Raw genomic sequence first — 26,612 nt, 5'->3', positions numbered from 1 at the left:
GAACAAATATAAACAAATACGGAATTCTGATAATAATATGAAGAAACACGCTAAAGAAATATTCTTTAATAATATTGAAGATAATTTAAGTGATGCAAGCCAAACAAACCCTCGACAGTATTGGAAAGTAGTTAAAATGTTGACAAAGAAGGAAAACAATAATACAAACGGTATTCCACCACTTTTAAAAACATCAACAAATACACTTATTTCCACAGATTGCGATAAAGCGAATTTACTAAATGATTTCTTTACCTCCGTATCTAATATTGATGAAACTGGGGTCGTTTTACCCCAACTAATACGTAAATGCAATACTTCGCTTTAAGACATTACTGTAGCTGAAAATGACGTAAAAGACATATTAAATAATCTGGTGATAAATAAAGCATGTGGACCGGATCTGATAAGTCATAAAATGTTAAAGGAAACGGTTTCCACCGTGTCTTATCCGTTACAATTACTGTTTAACAAATCGCTTCGTGACTGCGTGTATCCTGCTTCTTGGAAGTTGGCCAATGTTACTCCTCTTTTTAAAAAGGGTGATAGATCTCTTCCGTCCAATTACCGCCCAATTTCGTTAATAAGCTGTGTAGGCAAGACAATGGAACGTATTGTCTTCAAATATGTTTACAATCATTTACATGCCAATAATCTTATTTATAAATTACAATCTGGGTTTCTACCTGGTCATTCAACGGTTTTTCAGTTGATTGACATATACAATCAAATATGTAAGGCATTTGATGAAAAGAAATCTACATGCATGGTATTCTGTGACATTTCCAAAGCTTTTGACAGAGTCTGGCATAAAGGTCTTATTTTTAAAATACAAGAGTATGGCATTGAACACAATGTGAAAGATTGGATTTATCAGTATTTGTTGAGTTATTGTTGGACAAACGTTTTCTGAAGTTCGCAATGTCAATGCTGGTGTACCTCAAGGGTCTGTACTTGGTCCGCTGCTTTTTTTTTTATTTATGTTAACGATATTGCCGACTCCCTTGTAAGTACAACGCGACTCTTTACAGACGATAGCTCTCTAGCCGTTTCTTCGTCAGATACCATCCATATTGAATCTACATTAAATAGCGATCTTAAAAAGATTTCAAATTGGGCAAAACAATGGCTTGTACAGTTCAATCCCCTAAAGACAGAAGTTATGTTTTTTACGCTGTGCAATCAGACTCTACCAAATATCGTGTTCGAGGGCAACTTGTTGAACTTTGTTCAAAACCATAAACACTTAGGGCTTTGGTTTACAGCCAATGGAACATGGCACGAACATATAAGCCAAATTATTAAATCAGTCTCTAAAGTGCTTGGGTCAATGAGGTTGTTAAAATATAAACTTGGTAGAAAAACGCTTAATCAAATATACATCTCGTTTATGCGACCTTTTCTTGAATATTCATCTTTAGTTTGGGATAATTGTGCCGTCTATGAGAAGGAATGTTTAGAAAAAATGCAATACGAAGCGGCTAGAGTAGTAACTGGGTTAACCCGATCAGTTTCTAATCATAGACTTTTAATTGAAATTGGTTGGATTCCACTAAGTGAGCGCAGGGAAATGCAAAAGTTAATTTTCATGTATCGTCAAAAGTTCGGTAGCTTGCCACAGTATCTTCGCGAACAAATACCACAGACAATTGAACAAACAACCAATTATCCGCTTCGAAACAGACATAATTATGTCACCATACCTAGATCGAAATCACCAATCCCATCTTCCATAGATTTGTGGAACCGGCTTGATGTTCACCTTCGTAACAGTAACACGCTTAACGAATTTAAGGCGCGTTTAAAAGATACTTACAAAGGCACAGTTGTTCCGAATTATTATCTTGTCGGGGACAGAATTTCAAATATACACCATACAAGAATCCGAAATGCTTGTAGCAACCTTAATGCACATCTCCACATAAACTTTCTTCGTGATACTCCTATTTGTGACTGGACAAGGCACAGAAGATGCAGAACATTATTTCTTTAAATGTAGTAGATACGGCGAAGAACGCGTGTTATTTTTTCGAAATACTCGAATATTTCATCCTTTAAGTACATCTAAATTATTATTTGGGATAGAAGATAACACAGTCGATGAAAATAGTGTGCTTTTTATTGAAGTTCTAAAGTACATAAAATTAACGAAACGTTTCTTTTGATATCACCCTCAATCACGATATAAACGGTCTGGGATGTTATTACATTGTATTTTCTTTTGGTGGCAACCAATTCTTTTCTTCTTTTTTCTAAAGTAATTAACGTTATCTCTATTGTCTATTTACGTTTAATCATAGATTTAAACGACATTGACGCTATATTGACGCCTGGGAAGGGCTGAAACTAATGTTGTAATAACTTGTAGCCCAACCCATTTGTTCTTTTTGTTTTATTTGATTGTAAATGTACATGTAAATTGTATGCAAAATAATTCTTTACAAAAGAGCAATAAAATATGATTAAACTAAAAATATTTGCGTGTATGTGATTATCTTTATTGTATGTTTTGTGAACAAATGGATTTATGTGTAATTTTAGTGATTTAATGAGCTTAACGTTAAATTTTACAGACACATTATCAGCGACATCGATTTATTGTGTATGTAGTGTTGTGTAAATTGTGAATTATGGTCGAAGGATTAAGTGAACGTGAAAAGAGATTGATTCGTCGGAACATAGTGAGAGATACACAGTTAAGTGCTGAGGATGACAAAAGGAATATCGAAATGTAAGGAGACGTTTTAGTGAAAGTGAAAGCTATGTGGGTGCATATGATCATTGTGCACGTGCTATTGAAATGGATAGATTAAGTGAAATCTCAGATTTGAACACAATTGATGAATATTTTCATGAGAGTACTTCAATGGATATACGTGCCATGGGAAGAAGTGTGGATTCAAAAACCAGAGCGAACGAAAGCTTAAATGAAAGTAACCTAAATATCTCGATGATCACTATGCAAGATTAGAGCAAACTTTTTTTTTTTTAAAGAGTTAATAAAATGGGGTTGTGCATGAACTTGTGTTACATGAATATGATACCCTAATTGGAATTTTACATATAGACAATACATATGCTTTCAATTTATACAAGCATACAATACATTTTATGATAACACATTTGGACATATTAATGCAGTTTATCAAAATTATTTAGTGACAGATATAAACTCAAACATATATCTTACTCTGGCGACATACTTATAGTTATACAGAGTATAAGAAATATTCATGCATTCACATGATCCCATGTATATATATATGTACCCGTGCATGTAAATATGCACACCCAGGCACCAGAAACACTAACACAAAGATATTAACAATTGTACATATACATATGTAAGATTTAAACATATCTAGGTAAATGCATACAGTACATTCTTTTTTGGAATAAATTGATAGTTGAAGTTTTAGACAAATATATAATAAAAAAGCGGTAGGATTTTACCATGCATTCACAACTCATCAAAAAATGGTCTATATTGTATTCTATATATGATCATTATTAATAGCATTAATGTACGTGAATTTATATAACAAAAACAGAGATATATAGGTTTTATACACAACAGATATAGGTATAAATACCTGCATTAAGAAAAATAAACAGTAGAAAGCCTTATTATAATTATACAAAAATGTAAATATATATACTTTGGAAACACATATTGCTATATAATAAGAGCTTTTTGTCTTTTGTAACTATTATTTTTTCTTTTCTTCAAATGTTTTTATTAACATTTATAGTCATATTATCCAAAATGCAACTTGTGGATATAATTGCAAATCTGCCTTCCACAAAACGCAAGGCACCAATTGACCAAATGACTTCAACCTTTTTTACTGATATCTTATCTTCTCTCTCCTGTCCTCATGAGCCACATGATAGTTCTGATTTATCCTCTTGTAACAATGATCACACGCAGAGTATATTTAAACAAAACATGAACATACTGATATATAAAACATGCATCTAAAAATATGTACATTTAATGCTAAAGGCTTAGCATCAAAAGAAAAACGAACTAAGTTGTTTGAATTTTTAAAACTAAAAAAATATAACATATGTCTCATCCAAGAAATGCACTGTATAAAAAACAAAGATGAACAGAAATGGAAAACCGAATGGAAACATGACATAATTCTAAGTGGTAACAAATCAAACAGCCAAGGAGTAGGCATTCTCATAAACAATAATATAAATTGTAACATACTAGAATACAATGATATTATAAGTGGTAGGCTTCAATCATTAAAACTTGAAATCAATGATGAAACAATAATGTTTATAAATGTTTATGGTCCAAATACATACGATAAACATTTTCTTGATACACTTCAAAACTTGATTGTAGATAATAATAACGAAACACTGATAATTGGAGGAGATTTTAACGTAGTGCTTAACTCAGAAATTGACAAATTGAATGGTAAAGATAACACAAACAAACAAAGCACACATAGACTTAATAATATCTTAGAAAATAATGATCTCCATGACATATGGCGCTTAAGCAACCCACAAACAAAAAGTTATACATGGCATAGTAATACAAAACCGCCTATATTCTGCAGATTAGACTACTTTCTAGTATCTCAAAATTTAATTAACACTATATCTAATTGTAATATCTCTCCAGGCTATAGATCAGATCATTCATTCGTTAATCTCAACATAGATTTATCAAGATCTGCCAAAGGACCAGGATATTTTAAATTTAATAACAACATACTGCTCAACAAAGAATACCAAAACATCATACGCAATGCAATTAATGAAACTGTACAAATTAATAATGCAGCTAACCCTAACACTCTATGGGAAATAATAAAAGGCACTATACGAAATGAAACAATTAAATATTCAGCTAAAATAAAAAAAGAAAATGAAAACGAAATAACGGAAATTGAAAATACTATTAAAAGAATTGAAAAAAAATTAACCCTATCTACTGATAAAAACAACCTTATAAAAGAGCTAAACGAACAGAAAACCAGATTAAACTATTTTCTTGACGAAAAAACAAAAAGTATATTATTAAGAACAAAAGCTGAATGGATCGAAGGAGCAGAAAAAAATACAAAATACTTCGCAAACCTAGAAAAAAAGCAAGCAAGCGAAAGATCAATAAATAAAATAATTCACAATGGAGTAGAAAAAACAAAAAGTGAAGAAATAATCAAAGACATTTATTCATTCTACAGTAATCTATATAAAAAAGACATTAACATACAAACCGATAACAACTTCTTTCCAGATAATAACAAAAAACTCAATGATGAGCAAAAAAAATCATGTGAAGGTTTATTGACAGAGTATGAATGTGGCAAAGCACTAAAAGAAATGCAAAACAGAAAAAGTCCGGGATCTGACGGCATAACTACCGAATTCTATAAAATCTTTTGGAATGATATAAAACGATTCTTAGTAAACTCATTAAATTTTTCATTTCAAAATAAAAACCTAACTGAACTCCAAAAACAAAGCGTCATATCTCTTCTACCAAAAAAAGACAAACTATTAACAGACATTAACAACTGGAGGCCAATATCACTTCTCAATATAGATTATAAAATAGCCTCAAAATCCATAGCAAATAGAATCAAAAACATACTAGCCAACCTTATTAATGAAGATCAAACTGGATTTATTAAAGGGCGATATATAGGTGAAAACGTAAGAATTCTGTATGATATTATTGAACAAATAAATAAAGATAATGAAAAAGGAATTATTTTCTTCTCTGATTTTCATAAAGCCTTCGATAGTGTGAACCATGACTATACGTTTGAATGTTTAAAGTATTTCAACTTTGGAGAAACACTTATAAATTGGGTAAAACTATTTTACAATGATGCCCAAAGTTGCATTAATGTGAATGGACACTTATCAAACTTCTTTAAAATTGACAAAGGTGTAAGACAAGGGTGTCCCCTATCACCTTATCTATTTCTCATATGTATTGAAATTTTATCACTGAATATAAATAACAACAACAACATAAAAGGAATAAATATTTTCAATAATGAAATAAAACAAACATTATTTGCTGACGATGCAAGCTTTTTCCTTGATGGTACAGAAACCTCATTCCAAAACCTTGTAACAACATTTGAAAAATTTAGTCAAATATCTGGACTAAAATTGAACATATCAAAATGTACTGTCTTGAGAATCGGTACACTGCGATATACCAATAAAAAATTCTGTAAGTCAAAAAAATTTGTATGGACATCTAATGAAGCCTCAACGTTAGGTATATGTTTCTCAAATGACCATAGAAAGATACATGAACTAAATTTAGAACCTAAAATAAATGCATTTCAACACACTCTCTATAAATGGAAAAGATGGAAACTCTCATTGATAGGAAAAATCACTGTTTTAAAATCATATGCATTCCCGAAACTTGTTTACCCACTAACAGTGCTACCTAATCCAACAGAACCAACAATAAAACGAATTAAAAATATTATGTTTGACTTTCTTTGGGACTCAAAACCAGATAAAATTTCCAGAGACACAATATACCAAACCTATGAAAATGGCGGACTAAAAATGCTAGACATAGAATCCTTTATCAATGCATTAAAAGCTAGTTGGATCAAAAGATTAATAACTAAGAGTAATGCTAAATGGAATAAACTATATAACTCAGAACTCAATAAATTTGGTGGAACAAACATATGGAAATATAACACTAATGTAAACGATGCTAGCAACTTCCAGCTAAATTTTACCTTTCTAAAACAAATCCTTACATCTTGGTGCAAAATCAATTATAACAAGACCGTGAAAAATCTAGCAAAAGATTTTTTATGGAATAACTCTAATCTTAAACAAAGCAATGGCAATACCCTTCTTTATAAAGACTGGCAAAAAAAAAAAAAAATTTATGTTGAACAAATTTTCGATTTTGAAATTAAAGATTTTTTTACTTTCGAACAGATGCAAATTAAATATAACATTGTGGATGGTGATTTTCTCAAATATCTTACGTTAATAAAAACTATAAATAAAATATGGGGACAAGAACTAAAAGACTACCATGCCACTTTAAACAAAGAGCCAGAATACCTTATAGACAAGTTAAGAAAAAAGAACAAAGTAAACAAAATCCTTTATAATAAACAAATTGAATTAAAACAAAAAAATAACAAATGTCTTATTAAATGGGACATTGAATTTCCTGAGGAAGAATTAAATTGGAAGCATATACTGACAACACCAATCCACTCTACAATAGACACAAAATTAAGAGAATATCAATATAAGTATATAATGAATTTAGTTCCCAACAATGATTACCTACACAAATGTAAAATCACAAACTCAAGACTATGCGATTTTTGTTCAATGGCACCAGAAACACAAAAACATCTCTTCTGGGAATGTCCAATAACTCAAAACTTTTGGTCAAATTTACAAAATTTTATTAATACAAAACATATTCAAACAAGCATAATGCAATACAGAGTAATATCATTAGGAGTTAAAAAGAACAATAATAATACAAACATTAATTTGATAAACTTTCTTCTGATATTAGCAAAGTACTACATAAGTTATTGTAAATATGACAGAAAAATACCAGAAATAGCATCATTTAAAAACTATTTGTTGAGGCGCATCTTAATAGAAAAAATAATCGCAACACAAAAAGACAAACTAGATGTATTTGAAGCAAAATGGAATGAATTTTTGCAACTGTGTTAATATATCTGCATGTGATCAAACACCTTACTTATGAAATTACACTTCCAACTAAACAATAGAATTATCTCCCTTAGAGTACCCTTTTAAAAATATATCTGCTTGTGATCTAACAACTCACTTATGAAAGTACACTATCAACTAAATTATAGAATTATCTCCCTTATAGTATTTTTTTTCTTTATTATTTATTGGCTCCCCCTATCTCCTCTCTCTTTGTTCTCTACAAAAAACTTAAAAATTCAAGAATAGGAAAAACATACTTTATATTGATGAATAAACTTTGCTCGATATAAACTATATAAATATATATACTTCTTACTTAGTTGTTATAGATTATGTCAACATGTTAATTTATATTGACTGAACTTTTTAAATTCTTTATATTGACTGTCTGTGTATGTATATGTATATTTGTATATGTTTATATTGTTCCAAAATCTTGAATAAAAATAATTGAAAAAAAAGAAAAAGATTAGAGCAAACTTTGCGAGAGCTTAGATACGATGATGATTTGCATGCTCAGAAGCTTACAACTGAGCGTATGAGTAGATATGAAGTAGATATGGAGTAGATATGGAATTAGGGACAATTCCATCGAGGAGAGGGGAGAAATAGAAAAAGTTAAACGTTTCAGACACTTTTGACTTCAGTGAGACAGAAATGAAATGTAGCTATAAAGCTAATGATATGAAATATGATGTGATGAAAGATGTTAAGCACGAAATTGTTCAAAATGAAAGTCTTCGTGATTTAAAGACTGAAATAAGAAGTATAAGATTGGACCAAAAGGAAATTAAAAGCCAATCTAGTAGATATGAGCGTGAAAGTTTGAAACTAAAACAGTTACAAATGAAGGAGGATAGAAAGCTGCGATTCATGTTGGAAAATAGACAGAGATTGAACTATGAAATTGAAATGAAGAGAAAAGCGGAACATGAGTTATTAGAAAGATTCAAAGTATAAGAGCAACAAGATTTGGAACTGAATAAAAGAAGGAATGAAATATAACAGTTGAAAGACATTTAGAAATGAGGACATTACAAGAAGTGGAAATGAGGCAACGATTGAAACTATTGAAAGAACAGTTGCTTATGGACAAAGAAGATAAAAGAGAAACTGAATTAAAGAAAAAGAAAGAGGAAAGTTCAGTAAGATTGAAAAGTACTGAACAGAAAGCGAAAGCTGAAAGCGTTGTGTATAAAGTTGGTTCACCAAAGATACCAAACTTTGACGGAAAGCATTTTGAATAGTTGGAATACCATGGATGTCATAATAAAAAAAAAAACTCCTGATTAAATGCAAATTTAATATATTTTATTAATTTATTCAATACAATCAATACACGTCCTGTGACACATGAACGGTAACGAAGATTATTCTTCGTCAAATGAGTATTTCATAGGTGGTTCATGTAATGTCACGGTATTCATTCATCCTTGGAGTGGAGTATAGGAATGTTTGAGGACGTGGTCGGGAGATAGTGTATTTTCGAAATATCAATCAATATCAAAGAAACTTAAATGTTCAGTTTTCAACATGTCTACAAGCTGATTGGACATGCTTATTGAATTTCAGTATGTAATAGTTAAGTAATAGTTGTAATAGTATGTAACAACGACCATGACTTTTGTTTGATATTTGCCCAAGTAGAAAGGATAATTTCCCGTGTTTTATCCATGTTTTGTTATTAGACAGTAATTTTATCCGGGTTTCGAAATAATATTTTGAAACAAAATAGCAAACTATTGATCAACTATTATGTATTTGCCGCGATACGAGGACAACTGCGGTACCAATAAAAGACAATTGACGACAATTTATGCCAAAACTCGGCCAATATCGATCAAATACGGCAAATATATCAACACAACTCTGCTAATGAGTTTCCTCCGTTTTAATTGGCTGCAAAACTCCCAAATATAGGATTGGAGAACTGAACCATTTTGTAATCACCTAATAAATAATGTTGTATTATGTTAATTAGTACAGGATTCGATTGGAATTTGATTAGCAGAAAGTCTGAAAAGTAAAGCAGAAGATTGAAAAATGGATTTTAATGACAAAAAAAGCTATTAAAACAACGAGCATAGTTAATTTAGTAACCAAACGTATTTTCGCAATTAGACATCAATAGTTCCTTTCTTCAAATAGTTTGTGTTTACATCAGGTCATTTTGACGTTCAAATTAATATGTGAGCACAGCTAGGCTTGATCAAGCCTAAGAAACTTTTTTTAAGAATATGCTGGAACAACAAAAATTTATTATTTATTTATTATTATTTATTAACGATTAAAACTTTTCTTTTACCGATAGTTTCGTTTCAATCCCTTAAAAGGTTTATCCTGCTATCAGTCGGCCATTGTTGACGTACGTTATGCACGTGCTCGTCTTCGTCAGGCATTTACTTTATAATCACCCCCACATGCTGAGAAGATCATACTGCCGGAAACGATTAACATTTTCCGCGAACAAATTTCGTAATTTAAATGTTACTATATATAATAAAAATTGTATTATTCAAGGGTAAATGAGTATAAAATTTGCAGTTAAATATGAGCGTTCTTTTAACTGAACGATGCTCTGTAAAAGTCATTCATCTGTTAATGATCGAAAGAAGTTTCGGCTTTAATTATTCCAACGATTTTTGCATTATGGCTAATTGTTTGGAAAACTATAAAGTAATATAAAAGGAAATGTTAAAGCGTTTCAACATGTTTGAAGGGGTATAACTGCTGTGAAGTCAACCATATCGGTACCTTGGAAAGCCGTGTAATGTTGTATGCTACAAATAAATTATGCCTTTATGTTTTAAAGATGAATACAACAACGGGACAAGTTGTAAATTGTATTGTAAAATTGTTTGGGTGTTTTCGTTATGCATGCTTAGGAACAACATTATTTTAGTTGTTTTTTTTACAATGCTCTTGACGTGTTTCCAAATTTTTCATTTTTGGCGTTTGCCCAGTGCCATTAAACCGGGTTTATGTTTTTGCTGCTGAGCTTGTTTCTGTAGCTTTTCGTATAAATATTGAAAACCTTTTACCCCGATGTTATATAAGATTTTCACAGTAATTGAGAATATAATGGACCTATCAAATAACGAGATATCTGTCTACGAATGATCTGCATATGAAGTAATTGAAAACAACAACAACTTATTATTGGTTCGGTGTTAATACGAGGGGGAGTCAATAAGTTCGTGAACGACCCCTTTTTGTCCCTTATTGTAAATCTTATTTTTCTTGAATTGTTTTTAACATCATATTTCACATGTGATTTAATAAATATGGAAATTAATTACTAACTTATTTCATATTTTAAATATTTTATATTGATTTATTATCATACACTGTCAACAACGCGGCGCACTTTGAAATGGCGCTGTATCTAACATAACAATGTTATATAAAGTACGTCTTTTTGCGGGAAAAGAGCGTGTGATTCAGGCGAGACTTTTACTGACGTCACTTTGACGTGTCGATCATGTATACACGAAGTTTTGACGTCATACCATAAACAACAACGGTGCGCTGACCTTTTAAAATACCCACACTAGGATTATCTTCAAGTAAATGACGTCAATGGATAACGTTGAGAAGCGGGCTGTCATTAAGCATTGCGTTAGAGTCGGAATGACGCCCACCGACACGCTCAAGTTCATGAACCAAGGAAACACCGGACAATCATGTAAGCGAAGTTTAGTTTACAAGTGGCACGGGAGATTTTCAAATGGGAGAGAGGACATCAACGATGACAAACGAGCAGGAAGACCGGTAACCAGTGACTCATTAAAGCTAGCTGTTGCATCCGAGCTTTCTACCGACAGACGAAGAAGCATCAACGAACTTGCAGATATGTTTGATTTATCGCACGGCACAATGCATAAAATAATTACAAACGATCTGGGAATGAGGAAAGTCTCAGCACGATGGGTGCCGCGACTTTTGTCGGAAAATGAAAAAAAAAAACGTGCGCGTGGAAACGTCACAGTGGTTTCTGGCACGTCACGCCAGAGAAGGCGACCATTTCTTAAATAAAATCGTCACGTGCGATGAAACATGGCTACACCCTATGACCCTGAAACAAAAGCTGAGTCAATGGTATGGAAACGACCCTCTTCACCGCCACCAAAGAAAGCAAAGGTCATCAAGTCAGCGAAAAAAGTGATGTTCCTTGTCTTCATGGATCACCGGGGCATACTCCTGTCACATGCCATCCCCACTGACAAGACCGTCAACGCGGGTTATTATCAGAAGGTAAACAGTATTAAAAGTCTAAAAAATTTGTTTTATTAGTTGGATTTAAATATTATATTTTAAATAAATGCTTATTTACAAAAATAATAAAGTGTTTCATGTTTGTTTCTTTTATGATTAATTCCCTAATTATATTTTAATTTGTTCACGCGCCGTGATCTCGTTCACGCCATCCAGAAGAAGCGCCCGGATGTTGAGATCGAGAATCTGATCTTTCACCAAGATAACGCCCCGGCCCACCGTGCACAGGAAACACTGATGACGATTGACTTTTTAGGATTTGAGCGTCTCAATCATTCGTCGTACTCACCTGACCTCGCCCCTATGGACTTCGCGATTTTTCCAAGACTGAAGGCCGATCTTCGCGAAAGACGTTTCGAATGTCTGGCAGAGCTCCGCAGCGCAGTCCAGTCATCGTTCGCATCCCTGTCCGAGACATGGTTTACAGAGGTGTACCGGAAATGGGTCGTCCGCCATCAGAAATGTGTCCAAGAGAGTGGAGAGTATTTTGAGAAACAGTAACGCCCATAACGTCAACGTCATGACATTGTTCCGAAGTGCGCCGCGGTATTGCAGATGGGTATTTTGTATTTTTTATTTATATTAGTAATTGTTATTGTATTCACTTTTATTTTTGTACATGTTTTGAAAACATATTTGTTATTGTGTATATTAAATTTCATTACACGCAAACGCGCATTTGTTTTTTTAAAACGCTCGTTCACGAACTTATTGACTCCACCTCGTATGTTAGGCTTAACTGAGTTTTACAAACAAAAAGGTTTACTTAAGCTCGCGTTAAGAAATTCAAGTAAATTCCCCCCTTTGTTATATGATGAGAGCTAGGCATGACACAGAACCAATCATTGGGGTAAATAAAGCGTATAACTCGGGAGTGGGCTATAACAGAACTGATTAAGACAAACATTGCAAACGAGTTTCCGTCGTTTAACTTGATTTACTATGTTTGGAAACTTTCTGACTTTTATTCAGAATATCTTCTTGGAAGTAATAACGGAATTGAGTTGGGCCTAACGGCCAATTAGATCAGCTGTCTACATGTTGGGATTGCTGTTGTACCGTGTAAACAATTAATTAAAATGGAAAACCGTGGAAACCGCTAATGAATGAACTCGCTTGAACGCTTCTTAGCTGCCTTTATTATATGTTCTCTTTCCAAACGACGACCTGCAGTGTGGGCAAAGTCCAATGTAATAAGTAACATGTACAAAATCAATGGTTTCTTGTGAAGCAGTTTCCTTTTTCATGTAAAGTGGCCGAGTAGCATTTGTATAGCGTTTTAAATTTCTTATTTTGCAGAGTTGTTTAGGGAAAACACGTTATTTTGGCGCTTTTACAAAAAATAAAAATAAAATATCACGGCTATTTTTTCTCTTTACGCAAATAATATAATAGGGGGCGGGGGAGTTGACTCTCTTTAAGTATTGCTGTCACGTGAAAAATTTGCAGAGAAATGATGGGTTCTTGTATCCTTTGCTGTGATAAAGAATTCCTTGATGTGATAAGTAGCAGACTGTGAAAGCTATGCTTATTTTCTGTATATCCAGTGACAGCTGTGATAAATTTTATTTTGTAACAATATTTTGAAGGTATACTACATTTCTATACCCAGGACAGCCAGCTGTGTTGACTTATTAATTTAAATTCCAAGATTGCTGTCACGATTTTTACACAAATGGCTCATAGAAATCAACCATGGTGTTCCCTGATATATAAAACTTAGACGTAACGTTCACTGGTGATACATCTGACAAAATTAGACAACCGTATTGTAATGTAATACTTGTAGACTTGTTGTTATTTTTGGGACCCTGGCATGTTGTATACCATTGGACACAGCAAAAAAAATGCGCTTTAATGTGTCAATGCATTGCCAGAAATATATTTTGATTTCAATTATGCAAAACATATTTAGTTTTTGGTATGACGCTAATTTTAACGTGTCACAGCGTCACAACAACAGGGTCATTTTTCATTATATTCCTCTACAATATTTACGCGGGAATATGCAAACGACAAAATTTTGTAGCAGACGTTACCGACGTCATTTCCGGTCTTACTGGGTTTTTTTTCGATGCGGTCGCACGCATGTCGCATTTGCCAGCAGGGTAAAAAGCACAGATGCCAAAATGTCACATTTGAAATAGGCGGCACGAGCTAACGAATTTGATACAGAAGAACTAGTATATACGTATGACAATGGGTAAGTTCGTTTGCACACCTCTAAAATAGACATTTGTGTCGAAAATTCCACAATTATTTTTGTACTTTAATATCTTTATAATCAAACAATTACAGTTTTTGTTTCTAATTTACAGATGTCCGCTAACGTCGTTTGTATGGCTATGCTCTAAACGGTTGAATATTATTTTATTATCTACGCCTTTTTATGATAAGCATTAACAAAATAATTTTCAATATTGAAACCGTGAATCATTCCGTTTCAAGCCTATTGTTTCTTTGTTCTATTATTTGAAGAAACACCTTCATAAATCATGGTTTTGTTAAACACACCTAAATGTCCGCTCTAGATTTATGCGACGTTTGAATATCGAAAAACGGATAAACTTGGCGTATATGTAATCTAACCAGTAAGTTATAAGTTTAAAAATTAGATATTGTGATTGTAATTTTAAGTAGGATTATCGTGATATATTTATTTTGTATAACATAACGCTAACTATTGAATGACAATTCAAAACGCATGTCGCAAAACGGTACGAAAACGTTCAAATTAATGACAATGTACGAAGGCAGAGCTAAATCTTAAGTCATATTTCATATGAATATTCAATAGGAATATTATTTGATTTTGTACCGTAATTTTGTAAATTTATTTAGGAATTAAATTGGCAATTATCAGCCGTTTTCAACAGAAAGTGAGTGTTTAACGTAACAAATACTGTGTCGCACTGGCTCGAATTTGCCCAAATTTTATTGGATAGTAACGTAACGTTACGACACACTGCGTCGTTTTAATAATTATGGATACGAACAGTAGGCTTATCATATAAATAGCATCGTTATCTATGTGCGTGATTAAATCACTAAAAGGAACATTGTATAATTTGTTTCAGATTTCGACAAACCACCGGCGTTTGCGAGTAACTCGGAAAGAACACAATGGTATAAGCAGAAAAAGCAATTGAGACGCAAACATCAACAAGAATTATCAAAAAAGAAACAACATAAACTTCAACAACATATTGTGAAAGGTACATTTTATATAAAAATATGGTTTGATTTTATATAAAAAAAAATGTACATTAGTAAAATCAGGCTATTTGGTTACTTCCTTATATAAATAGCTATGGTAAATGTTAACCGTAAGATCAAGGGCTTTGAATGATAGTGTTGAAACAACCAATCTACTGCAAAACAGACCGCGCGTTTTCGAACTGGCTGGCTGGCTAATGTTGTTCGCAAATCCGTAATAATCATTTTATCATGTTAAGGCTGAATTATTTACGCTGATTTAAGGACCTTCTACATAAAAATGAATTGTGTGTCTCAAAGTTTATTACGGACAGTTATACCGAACATCTGTACAATTTAAATCTCCTATTAAATGCATTCTTACATGTCCGCGGGACATATGTACATTCAATAACCACGATTCTGTTGCTTCATATACATGCATTTCCATTTTTATAAAATTAGATGCAAGTAACATCATGGGCTACTCTGAACGACATCAAAGACGAATACGCAAGGCGATTGATGCTGAGGAACGGAGAATCAAAGCAAGGTATTTTACAACTTGAGATGTATATCTTTATTATTTACATGTATTTTTCACTTTGGTACAGGTACAAGTATTTTTACAGTAATATATTGGATTTATATAATGTCCCTAGTAATCTGTGACACTTATATATATTTCATAACCCATCATATTTTAAATTTGTTTTATACTCTTGTGAATTTCTTAATGTTTTGTTGTGATAATCTTCTTTTAAATATACATGCATATTGTAATGTATGTATATATTCCTATGTCACACTGCACTACATTTCAAGGACCGCAATGGAAACCATGCATTTAAAAAATGTATGCAGTTCAGAAAAATGACTTATACAAACAGTGAACAGTTAAACGGTGGATATCCGGTTTTCGAACGCAGTGCTGACATGATTGCAAGAACACTCTGTGAACAGCCCGGAAAGGCCAGTCTGGATAGAAAGTGTGTTGAGTGTGGCGTTCCAGAATAACTGTTCTCGCCAAACGAGATGGACGAAAGTGAGCAGGCTCCTGAGATCGAGTGGGAGCGCTACGAATATCAAACAGTTAAATGTAAATCAAATGTGTTAAATCGGAAGCTTATTCTTGTCAAGAAAACTACTAAAGTTGGTTCATTGTTTAAGCACATGCTTGAGCTTCTGAAGTCATACCCTCGTCATCAATTTAATTCAGAATGGCAGAACAAGCAGGCAAAGTTTATAATGGAACACATACCAGAAGGCGACGTGATAGCAATACATGACTTTTCCGAAAACTATCGATGCACAACGCAAAAAGAAATTCAAAGCACTTACTTTCAAAAAACGGAAGTGACAATTCATGTAACTATATTACACAGGCATCATGTGCAGGACGGAAAATTGGATCTGGATCGAAAAATTCAAGAACAGTTTTTCGTTATATCACCAGATTTGAAACATGATTACCACTTCACATATTACGTCCAGCAATCCGTAATCGAATACTTGAAAAGTATTAACTATCCTTTAAAGACAGTGCATGAATTTACTGTCGGATGTGCTTCCCAATATAAAAGCCGCCATTGCTTCGGCAGTTTAAACATTGCCACCAAGGAACTTGGTGTTCCCTTTATAAGAAACTATTACGAGACTGCACACGCCAAGGGACCACAAGACGCAGCAGGTGGGTTGCTTAAACAGACTGCTGATATGGCTGTGTTGAGAGGTCAAGTAGTTATACAATCAGCAGAAGATTTTTACAATTTTGCTTGTAACACATTACAAATTCCATCTTCAAACGCAAAATGCAGTAAACGAATTTTCAAATTCGTTGAAGAAATACCAAGGAACACGGTAAAGTACTTCCAGCCTGTGAGTCGTGTGAGAACAATACACCAAATAATTTCAACTTGTGGTACACAAATGACTGTACGTGACCTCTCGTGCTACTGTGACGAATGCATAACCGGTAACTATTCGCAATGTGAAAACAGGAACAATGTTGGGCAAATTGACAACATAAAGCTAACAATACAACGTAACACCGCAAACATTGAGACTGAATATAACGGGTACGAACATACACCTATCTATGACTTAGTAAGCAGTGGGGATGTTATTGCTGTTAAAGCTGTTGATACCGATTATTACCTTCTGCGTGTTGCACAGACAATGTATACATTACTGAGTATGGAAACAGATGATTTTAGAACTACTTATGAAGCTGGAACACGGGTGATCATGGGAAATTATTTCTGTAGAAGAGGACGTTCGATTCTCAATTATAAAATTGACAAGTTACACAAAGCTTTGGTGCCAGCATATTCCGTTGTTTATATTTGTTCCGAGCTGAATTGCAAAAGTGCAGCAACTGTCACATTGCCAGAAACTGTCCATATGTCAATACTGGCAAGCCTCGAACAGTAATTATATATATAAGTAATAATAACGTGCAAACTCAAACAAATTGCGACACTGTAATCATTTGTATGTTTTATGCGTTATTCATAGTGTAAATGAATTTCAAAGTGTGCTTGTGTTATCAGTATTATTGAGTTTATTTTTCTTTAAAACTTATAATTTTAACACCGTCTCAATATATTATTTAATAGCCTAAGCATCGTAATAAAATGCTGATTTCTACTGTACATTAAAAGCTTTTTCAATATTGTTATGAATGTATTTATGTTATGCATGTCCATAATTTGCAAAGGAAACGGTAATAAACGTAAACATGCATGATAACAACGTTTTTTTGTTCGCAACGTCAGTTTCCGTAGTGACGCTTACGCGTATCACCAGTGAACGTTACGTCTAACTGTTATGGAAATGATGTTTTTTCTTTAATATTAGTGAAACTTGAAGAGGATTCAATATAACCTGGCATTAAATACATTGGGTAGATTCTTATTACATCAGTAATCGGTATACTAAGAATAAATGAGGCTCTTGATTAAATCACAAATAAAGAGTATATTATTCAGGTCGGTTTTTCATATAAATCTTTTTTTAACTTAATGGCTTTAGCTCACACTGCACAAATCAGGATACCTCTATGCTTTTCTCAGATGAGTAATAATACCACTGTTTGTTTCTCTTATATGAAATGTTTTTATTCCTTACTTGAAAGTAAAGACACTTTTCTTTACTTCAAAAATAAAGAAAAAAACGGTGTGTTTGTTTTTTAAGTGTACATTCAAATGATTTAAAATAATGATACTATACATGTACTTTTACAATTTTGTCAAAATATATTACTTCGTCATTGGCACTTCAAAGTTTCCTTGAACAATTTACTTTAGATGCCACCGAGAGTGTTGATCATTACAGATTCAAGGCGACACGGGGTACCAAAGTAATTGTTTACTTTACTTTCTATGATAAATGTTATTCCAATTGTTCGAAATATTTCTGGAGCTGGATTGGGAAATGCCTTTTCCATACTTAAGTCATTAAATTTACATTTGTATTCTTAAGTTGTAGTTGCTGACGGAAACAATAATGAATCTAATTCACAAATATGTTTCAATCTTTTATATCAAGTGTTCATTCGCAACTATACCTCCAGTCTCATTGTTAAAATATTCTGCTTTTAAGAAGTATCGTATGGATTCATGTCAAGTTAAACTTCATCAATTGTCAGTTGAGAACGATACCTAAGAAATTTATAAAAGAATTTAACACCTTAAATAAAGTGCATACAGTTTATAGGGAAACCGATTTAATTTAGCGGTTCGCCAAAATAAAAAATCTCTACTCCGAATTGACTATATAAATCCTTATGATGAAATACATCCAACTGATACATTAAGGATCAAATGGTATAGCCATGTTTAGTTGATTGTGTTGAAAAAGATGCAAGTTCATTTTAAGTAAACCTAAACTTAGCACTTACCTTAGCCCTAATTCTTATTCATTTATATAAGGCATTCAATATATTATCGCTAACTTTTAAGAACTATTTCATTGAACAGTGATTTTTTTTGGAATTATTTTTTACCGCAAATGGGGAACAAAAGTTGACTTTGAAAAAAATACAAAATCAAGCAAAAATAGCTAATATAATGGTGAATATACATGCTCTAACTTTTTTATGCATTATGCTGTGAAAGAGTTAGTATTTATAAGATTTTGTTTTTAATTCAAGAAAATGCTCATTGCTTTTTTATTCATTAACGTAATCTTCATTAATCAAATTGGGGAAAAATATAAAATTTGCGAAAGATGGATTTTTATTTTGCTAGGGGAAACAGCCTTTAGAAGGCAGTAAATTGCACCAAACAATTACTGTGGAAGATTTTAAAATCTAATAGGTTTTTGCTTTTTTATCACTATCTGCCAACTACTCTGACAAAACTGGTTTCATAATCAAACCTTCACTCTTCGGATCAAATTTTATCGCTAGCCCTCAAGCAATATTTCATTGGACAAACTGGAAAATAACAGGCGTCTGATGCTTTTATAACTAGCCATGATGTAACATTTTGTTTGACAAACTGGAAATTAACAGGCGCGTGATGTTTTTTATCGCTAGCCTTTAAGTAATATTTCATTGGGCAAACTTGAATATAACAGGCATGAGATGTTTTTATCTCTAGCCTGGGCCCGTTTAATTAATGGTCGCATCGCAAATCCAGCAATGTCGCAAGTCGCAAGAAATGCGACTGAGTTTGCGACACAGCGCAATTTGCGATTCAATAATCGCGTCGCAAAATAAAAGCTTTCGACCTTTTACTCTATCGATAATTTGCGATACGCAGTCTACGAAATGACGTCACAGCACCATTGCGAATACCTGTGTGTATACGCGTCATCTGTCCGATTTGACAGACGATCTTATAACGACAGAACGGAGCAAAATTGGACTTTGTGTGAGTAGAGGAGCTTGTTTCTGGTTATACAAAACACTGATTTCTGATTTCTATGCACGGGCCGAGTACGACTGAGACTGTAAAGAAAGTCGTGTTGAATGAAATATTGTTTAGGTTTGTATTTAATAGTTAATATATATAGCTCCCACTTCAATGTGTTAAATGGCTTTAATATTACCATTTCCATAAGCACTAAGTAAGTGGAGGCAATGCTGTTAATGATAAGTTTTATGTTTATGTATCGTGTTCAAATAATTACATATTTAAGTCAGCCTGAGTCATAAATAATTAATATATCACGAACTGATCGACAGATGCAATCTGAGACGGCATGAACTTAATGAGAATTTTATTCTGTTATTTATGATTTTAACTCGTTGGTCTATGATTTTATCTAGAGCAATGTTATAAAAGGAAATAACGTTGAATCTCATAAAAAATCTTGGAAATGATTTCAATGGAATTCGAATTTCAGTACGTTTCTCTTAGACATATACCGCATGTTCTACTTCTGTTTCGTATATCATACTGCATAAATTGTAACACTTCAGTGTATCACTGTATGGGATATATATGTATACTTGACAACATTTTCATCTCAGTGTGAACAGTGTTGGTGGCAATGGAAGGACGTTGGATGACATGTACGAGAAGTGGAAAGATTTGATGGTATATTTGAAGATATTGATCAATAATACTAGCCCAAAATATACATTCAAATTACTCAAAACAATTTTCGTGATGCATTTCATGATTGTTCGGGACTGGAGGAGATCCCTAAAAACCTAATCCTGACACAACTACAGGAAAAGGTAGGTAAACAAACTCGTGATCATAGATAACATATTAAGGCCCGGTTGTTCAAAACTCTCGTTAAGGATTTAACGTTAACTATTATCGTTAAATATTACGCTGTCAACGTTAAAATTAACGTTAACTTTAACGTTGAAAAAATGAGTTGTTCAAACTTAACACTTACACTGACGGCAATAAGGTAAGCGTTAACTTAACGACCTTTCTAACGTTGGTCTGGACCAACGTTAGAGTCAACGTTAAATAGTCAGTTGATGTTAAAAATGGCCGCCATAGTTGGTGCTTTTCTCAACAACAGAAGAAAAGAGAGGATTTATAGACATTTTTCCATCAACATGAACTGTGATAACACAGAGATGAGACGCCGCTACCGTTTTGATAACAATGGGATTGAAATAATTGTACAGCTGCTTGCCCAAGACCTTCAACGGAAGACTAAAAGGTCGGAAGCGGTGTCAGTCCGGGAGCAAGTGTGTTTGGCTCTAAGATTTTACGCCTCCGGGTCATTTATGCAGGTTAATATTCTGAAATTATTTGGTAACCATATTTATTTCCAAGCCTGTTAACAATGACTTAAAACTTGTACTGAACAAAAATAAGTAGAGAACAAAATAGTAACATGTTATCTAAACTATTTCTGACTTACTTGAATGAATTGTTTAAAGGTTGTTGGTGATTCTACTGGCCGCGACAAGTCAACAGTATCAAGGATAATATCAAATGTCACGGACAGTATGGTGGACATATCTCATCAATTCATCACCTGGCCAAATCGTGTTCAACAGCAGGAAATCATGCGGGAGTTCTTCACATCTGCTGGATTTCCCAACGTCATAGGAGCTGTTGATGGCTCACACATACGTATCATTATGCCGAAAGATGGCCACGACTTCATAAATAGAAAGAATTTCGCGTCGATCAACGTTATGGCTGTATGTGACAGCAAAGGTACAAAACATTTTTTGTTTGAAGTTGAAGGTCAATAAACATTTAGATAAAACGGCATACTGTAAAACGGGAAATTTACTCTGATGCGATGGGTTTAGACTGGGTTACGTGCCCTTACCATTTCATTACTCCTGTTGTGCACTGGGAACCAGACAAGCGATGGTTTATGCATGGGGCAGGTGTCATTGCAGTGTACTGTATATTTTACTTTTTCAATTATGCCCGACCTACTGGAAAATTGTTAGTATAGTTGTATGTAATAGTTTTTTAGCATTTATGTTGTATGTATTTCTTTAGACCTTGCGGTCAAGGATAACCCTTGAAAGTGCAAGCACTTATTTCCAACGGGGTCCTTTGTTTTTTGCTGAAGAGACAGGACGCTAAAGAGACAGTGGTGGGATACAAGGAAGTCCGGGTGCGATAGCCTAGCTCTTTTTCGAAGGAAACCCTTGGTTCTTTTACGTGCTCGGTGTAAAGCAAGTGATCTTGCGGACCACATGGACGCAATGAACAGAAGTTGGACTGATGGCATTTTAATTGCTGACAGTGGGTAAGTAATAATAACATTCAACACAAACATATATTGTATTCACATGTAGTTAAATATGCATACATTTAAAAAAACATACACGTTTACCAACTTTTTTAAAATAACCACCAAACATAACAAAACTATAATAACAACTTTAAATAGTCTGCATATTATATCATACTTTTTAAAAATAAATTAGAGTAGCCGTGGGGATGGAAGCGTTTCACCAAATTCTTCAAATCAGGGGTTGAGATGGCAAGGGGAACTTGAGATGTATTATATCACTGGTCTGAAAAGAAAAGATTTAAAATTGTATATTTAGGTATGCCTGTTCTCGTGTCATGATGACACCATACAGAGTGGCCGATACTCAGCAGAAAATTAATTTCAACCGGGCACACTCAAGGACAAGGGTTGCTGTGGAAATGGCTTTTGGTCGCTGGAAGCGACGATTCGGAATTCTACATGGAGAGGTAAATATAAAATACGAATAAAGCAGATTAGATTAGTAAACTATATTATTAATACAAGTATTTTTTTTTTAAATAATATGACGGTTTTCAAAACAATATCAACTGATAGTTGTGCTTTTTAAAACGTCTTAAGCAAAGGGCTAGTAATTCAATAAACATGAATATCATAGTGTTATGTAACCTCGAATCATTTTCTATTTTCTTCCTTCTAAATTTTCTTTGTGGTAAAACATGGCCTTGACATTCACGGAAAACGAAACAACAAAATGGAATATAAGTTGCAGTTGAAAAATTTTGATATATATATGTATGGAAATGTGTTGAACTAACTTAAACATCCTGCTATATACCTTACATTACGGTTTGTTTACAAAAAAACCCCACATCCTTGTTATGTCATTATTCATTTAATCTTTAGCAAAATGATGAAATGAATAATGAAATACCACCATTAGTTACTATGTCTTATGAAAGTTAAACAGTATAAGTGGATTAAGCCTTCCAGTGGATGGGTTAAGTTTAATTGTTTTTCGATACATAAACAAAAAGGTCCTTGGTTTGATTACCCGTTGGGAAGTTTTTAAATCAGATGTTTACTTTGTACAAAATTCCGTAATTGTTCAATTAATAAATCTTAGGTGTATTTCCCATCTAGCTACGTCTGAAGCCAGCTAAAGCGTCTAAGGTCACTGTAGCCTGTGCTGTACTCCACAACCTTGCCATCGACCTGAAGGAGCCTGATGTGGATGACGTTGTTCCTGTTGCGCGACAGCCAGGCGAAGATTACAGAGGAAAGGAGCAGGGGCAGGCCATAAGAGATCATATTGCTAGAGCATACTTCAATTAATATAGGATAATTGTTTTTTTTCAATGTAAGATCTATTTCAACAAGTTAGCATCAAAAGATAAATTTCACAAGTGGCGTAGCTATGAGTTAAGTATTTACTTTTGGTGTTCACGAGGTGAAATATATTTTAATTTCACTGAAAGATTTTTCCTGTTTTATTATATGCCTTAAAATGACAATAAATCAGTCATCGAAATTAGACTTTTGGATGAACAAGCCCAAATTCTTAAACATTTGCTTGGCATCAAATTTTGGAACAAGCCCTAGTGTATAAAATTCAGAATTTGAGCAAGCCCGAAACACATTTTACCAGTGCAGGGCTTGCAGGCTTGTGTAAATTTCGACCACTGATAAATTGTTGTTTTTCAGAAAAGCGTGCCAATTTTCATGCAAATGTAACATCATTTCTGAAATGCGCTGAAATTTGATTTGTAATTGAGAGCGTGCTAAAACTAAAACATTTGAGAAACAGCAATTGAAACAGTGAAATAAGCTTTTTATTTCACTGATAAATCTTTATTAACCACAGGAAGGCATATAATAAAAAGTGTTTTTCGTGTTTATTATATGCATTGCCATTGTTGAAATATGGATAACACAATATAACAAGTCACACTTATTCTCTTGATCAAATATCTAGGCTTACCCATGAATCCCGCTAGTGTTTGGCTGAAGGATTGTTCCTTCTCTTGCATTTTTTCAGTGGCACACTTGAAGAATGTCTTCATTGCTGCGAAGCTTCGGATCTGGACATCGGACAGTTCATTCTGTATTAAAATTGCAATATTGCAGTGAATATGGAAATCTAATTTTAGGCATTTTCTGTCAAAGTAAAAATTGCAATATTTGGATGGCTTCTAAGAGATTTATCTATGATGCAACAAACTGCAGTAATTTAAAGAAGAAGAAGAATGTCTTTCAATTTAACAATTTTATTAACACCATTAAATCTTGCAACCCCTACCCAAATCTTTGGCAACATTTACTGATAAATATGAATATATATTTATATGTACAAAGACTAGCTCATTACCTGTTTTTGGAAAAAGATGTACTGCATCTTGTTGATGTCTTCTGTTGTCACCTTTGTTGTTTCCTTGGCAGTTTCGTAAGATTTTCTTAAAAAGGGAAATGTATTTAAATATTGAACTGGATCAGTTGTCAAAATGTTATCTTTTGGCCAGAATGTTAGTCTATATTATATGACTGGCTAGAAAAAACCATTGGACCATAAACATGGTTGAATTTCCCAATTTGTAGTATGTCAGGCAATTTCATATCACTTCATAACAATTCTTAACTATTGTGTTAAGTTAAAATTGTAACATAATCAACTACTACACATTGTTGAATTCACCACATCCTCTTGAAACCTTATTAAATTTGTTACCTTTTATGTCCACCAGGTATGCTGACATTTTCTTGTCCACTTCCACTGACAAGGTTGTTTATCTGTAACATTAATAATTTAATATTATTTTTTTCAAAACTGCACTGAGAACTATAGGGACATACCTGATAAGAAAAACATTTAAACAAACAAACATTCAATGAAAAATATCACATGGCCATGTTTGATGGTAACTGTGTCATTCTATGGAAGTGAAAACAGACATATGTGCATATCAACATTTAAAATAGAAGACTTTTTTCGAAACTTAAAGTTTTTAAAGTTAAATTTACATGAGTTTATGTATAAAATCTGTACAGAATGTCAATTAATATAATTTTTAAATAATGCTTCTTACGAAACTCATCCGTTCCTCTTCAGCTATGTAACTGACACTGCGTCTGCAAATTTATCATTTACCGCAATCAGATGGTTTAACATGAGAAGAAACATGTTGAATTTATATCAGCTATAACAGAACACATTAACAAGACCTCACTGGAAATATGTTATACAACTTCCCTATGATTAAATACAATATATATATGCAAATTATTTATATTTTATATACATGTCTTAGTAAAAGCTAGTTTTCAAATGTTTATGTAAAAAAAGGCTAATATCTGTGATAAAAAATTATATGACTGTTCACAGTCCTATATTAACCTTGTGCAATATGAATTTATTTTACATGCATCATTATGCACTTTAAATTACACTTATTCTGTTCCTACATTTCTTAAATTTTGTTAATGATTTTTGTTATAATGCCATTTAATGTTATTATCTATGTTATTCAAATATGAGTAATAAACATTATTGTATCATATAGGTATTGGAACTCACGACTTCTTCACGGAGGGGCCTTGATTACCACATTCGTATGTCGTACCTGCATTCTGAAGATGCAAACAAATTAATATAAAAAGGCATTTGTTGGGGTTATTTTACACAGGCATTTGTTTAAAAGGCATACCCAACAATTTCAACATAAACGAACAATGGTCTCTTCACCTGGCTTTCATTTCATCCTATTGCATTAATTATTTTTAAAGCCCCTATGTACTGTAGTGTGTGTGGGTAGCCTACCGGCTAGCTCAGTTGGTTAGAGCCCCTTGTTATTGTCCCGTCACCGGGCACACTTTTCCTCTCAGGTTTACTTGGTACATATAAGTATCTAGCATTTATTCTCATGAACATGTGATGTTCACATTATATATATTGCTTATAAATGTATGAACGTTATACAACTGATTGAATTATCTATAAAACACTCACATCTTGTTTTGTAACTTCAACAAGTACGTTGGGAGGATGAATAACTGTAGTATCGCCAACAGTGGTCTCCTCAAGCAGTGAGTCTACAAAAGTGAACACATGTTAAAATAAGTAAGTTAAAGTAAATTTTCAGTTTTTTTATTCATGTAAGCCTTTTAACTATGTAAGGTCATAAGACATTAGTATTGTGTTTGCAGCAGTACAAATCCGTTATCGATCAAAATCAAGAATTGTAAATGTACGGAAACGAAACGGTTAA

The 26,612-nt window shown here is 33.1% G+C and overlaps 4 protein-coding genes across 4 annotated transcripts; 3 read left to right on the top strand and 1 right to left on the bottom strand.

The window, feature by feature from the left end:
• Positions 1 to 11,355: 11,355 nt before the first annotated feature.
• On the top strand, positions 11,356 to 11,760 carry LOC128244476 (protein GVQW3-like). The gene has a single exon (XM_052962478.1). The coding sequence runs from the start codon at positions 11,356 to 11,358 to the stop codon at positions 11,758 to 11,760; it is 405 nt and encodes a 134-aa protein (XP_052818438.1).
• Positions 11,761 to 21,148: 9,388 nt separating this feature from the next.
• On the top strand, positions 21,149 to 21,871 carry LOC128244475 (putative nuclease HARBI1). Its single transcript, XM_052962477.1, has 2 exons — positions 21,149 to 21,355; positions 21,551 to 21,871. The coding sequence occupies exons 1-2, from the start codon at positions 21,149 to 21,151 to the stop codon at positions 21,869 to 21,871; spliced, it is 528 nt and encodes a 175-aa protein (XP_052818437.1).
• A 444-nt stretch (positions 21,872 to 22,315) lies between these two features.
• On the top strand, positions 22,316 to 23,751 carry LOC128242068 (putative nuclease HARBI1). The gene is made up of 3 exons (XM_052959104.1): positions 22,316 to 22,383; positions 22,688 to 22,838; positions 23,494 to 23,751. Exons 1-3 carry the CDS (start codon positions 22,331 to 22,333, stop codon positions 23,683 to 23,685), a joined length of 396 nt encoding a protein of 131 aa, XP_052815064.1. The 5' UTR covers positions 22,316 to 22,330; the 3' UTR covers positions 23,686 to 23,751.
• Positions 23,752 to 24,070: 319 nt separating this feature from the next.
• Positions 24,071 to 26,386, bottom strand: LOC128244474 (uncharacterized). The gene is made up of 7 exons (XM_052962475.1): positions 26,354 to 26,386; positions 25,922 to 25,974; positions 25,434 to 25,476; positions 25,076 to 25,137; positions 24,719 to 24,803; positions 24,332 to 24,452; positions 24,071 to 24,102 (listed from the first exon to the last, which is right to left on the bottom strand). The coding sequence occupies exons 3-7, from the start codon at positions 25,440 to 25,442 to the stop codon at positions 24,071 to 24,073; spliced, it is 309 nt and encodes a 102-aa protein (XP_052818435.1). The 5' UTR covers positions 25,443 to 25,476; positions 25,922 to 25,974; positions 26,354 to 26,386.
• Between the last annotated feature and the right edge of the window lie 226 nt (positions 26,387 to 26,612).

This window comes from Mya arenaria, chromosome 8 (genome assembly GCF_026914265.1).
Source record: "Mya arenaria isolate MELC-2E11 chromosome 8, ASM2691426v1".
NCBI classification, from domain to species: Eukaryota; Metazoa; Mollusca; class Bivalvia; order Myida; family Myidae; genus Mya; species Mya arenaria.
Note: the sequence above shows the minus strand (reverse complement) of the source record. Positions and strands in the feature narration are given on the sequence as shown.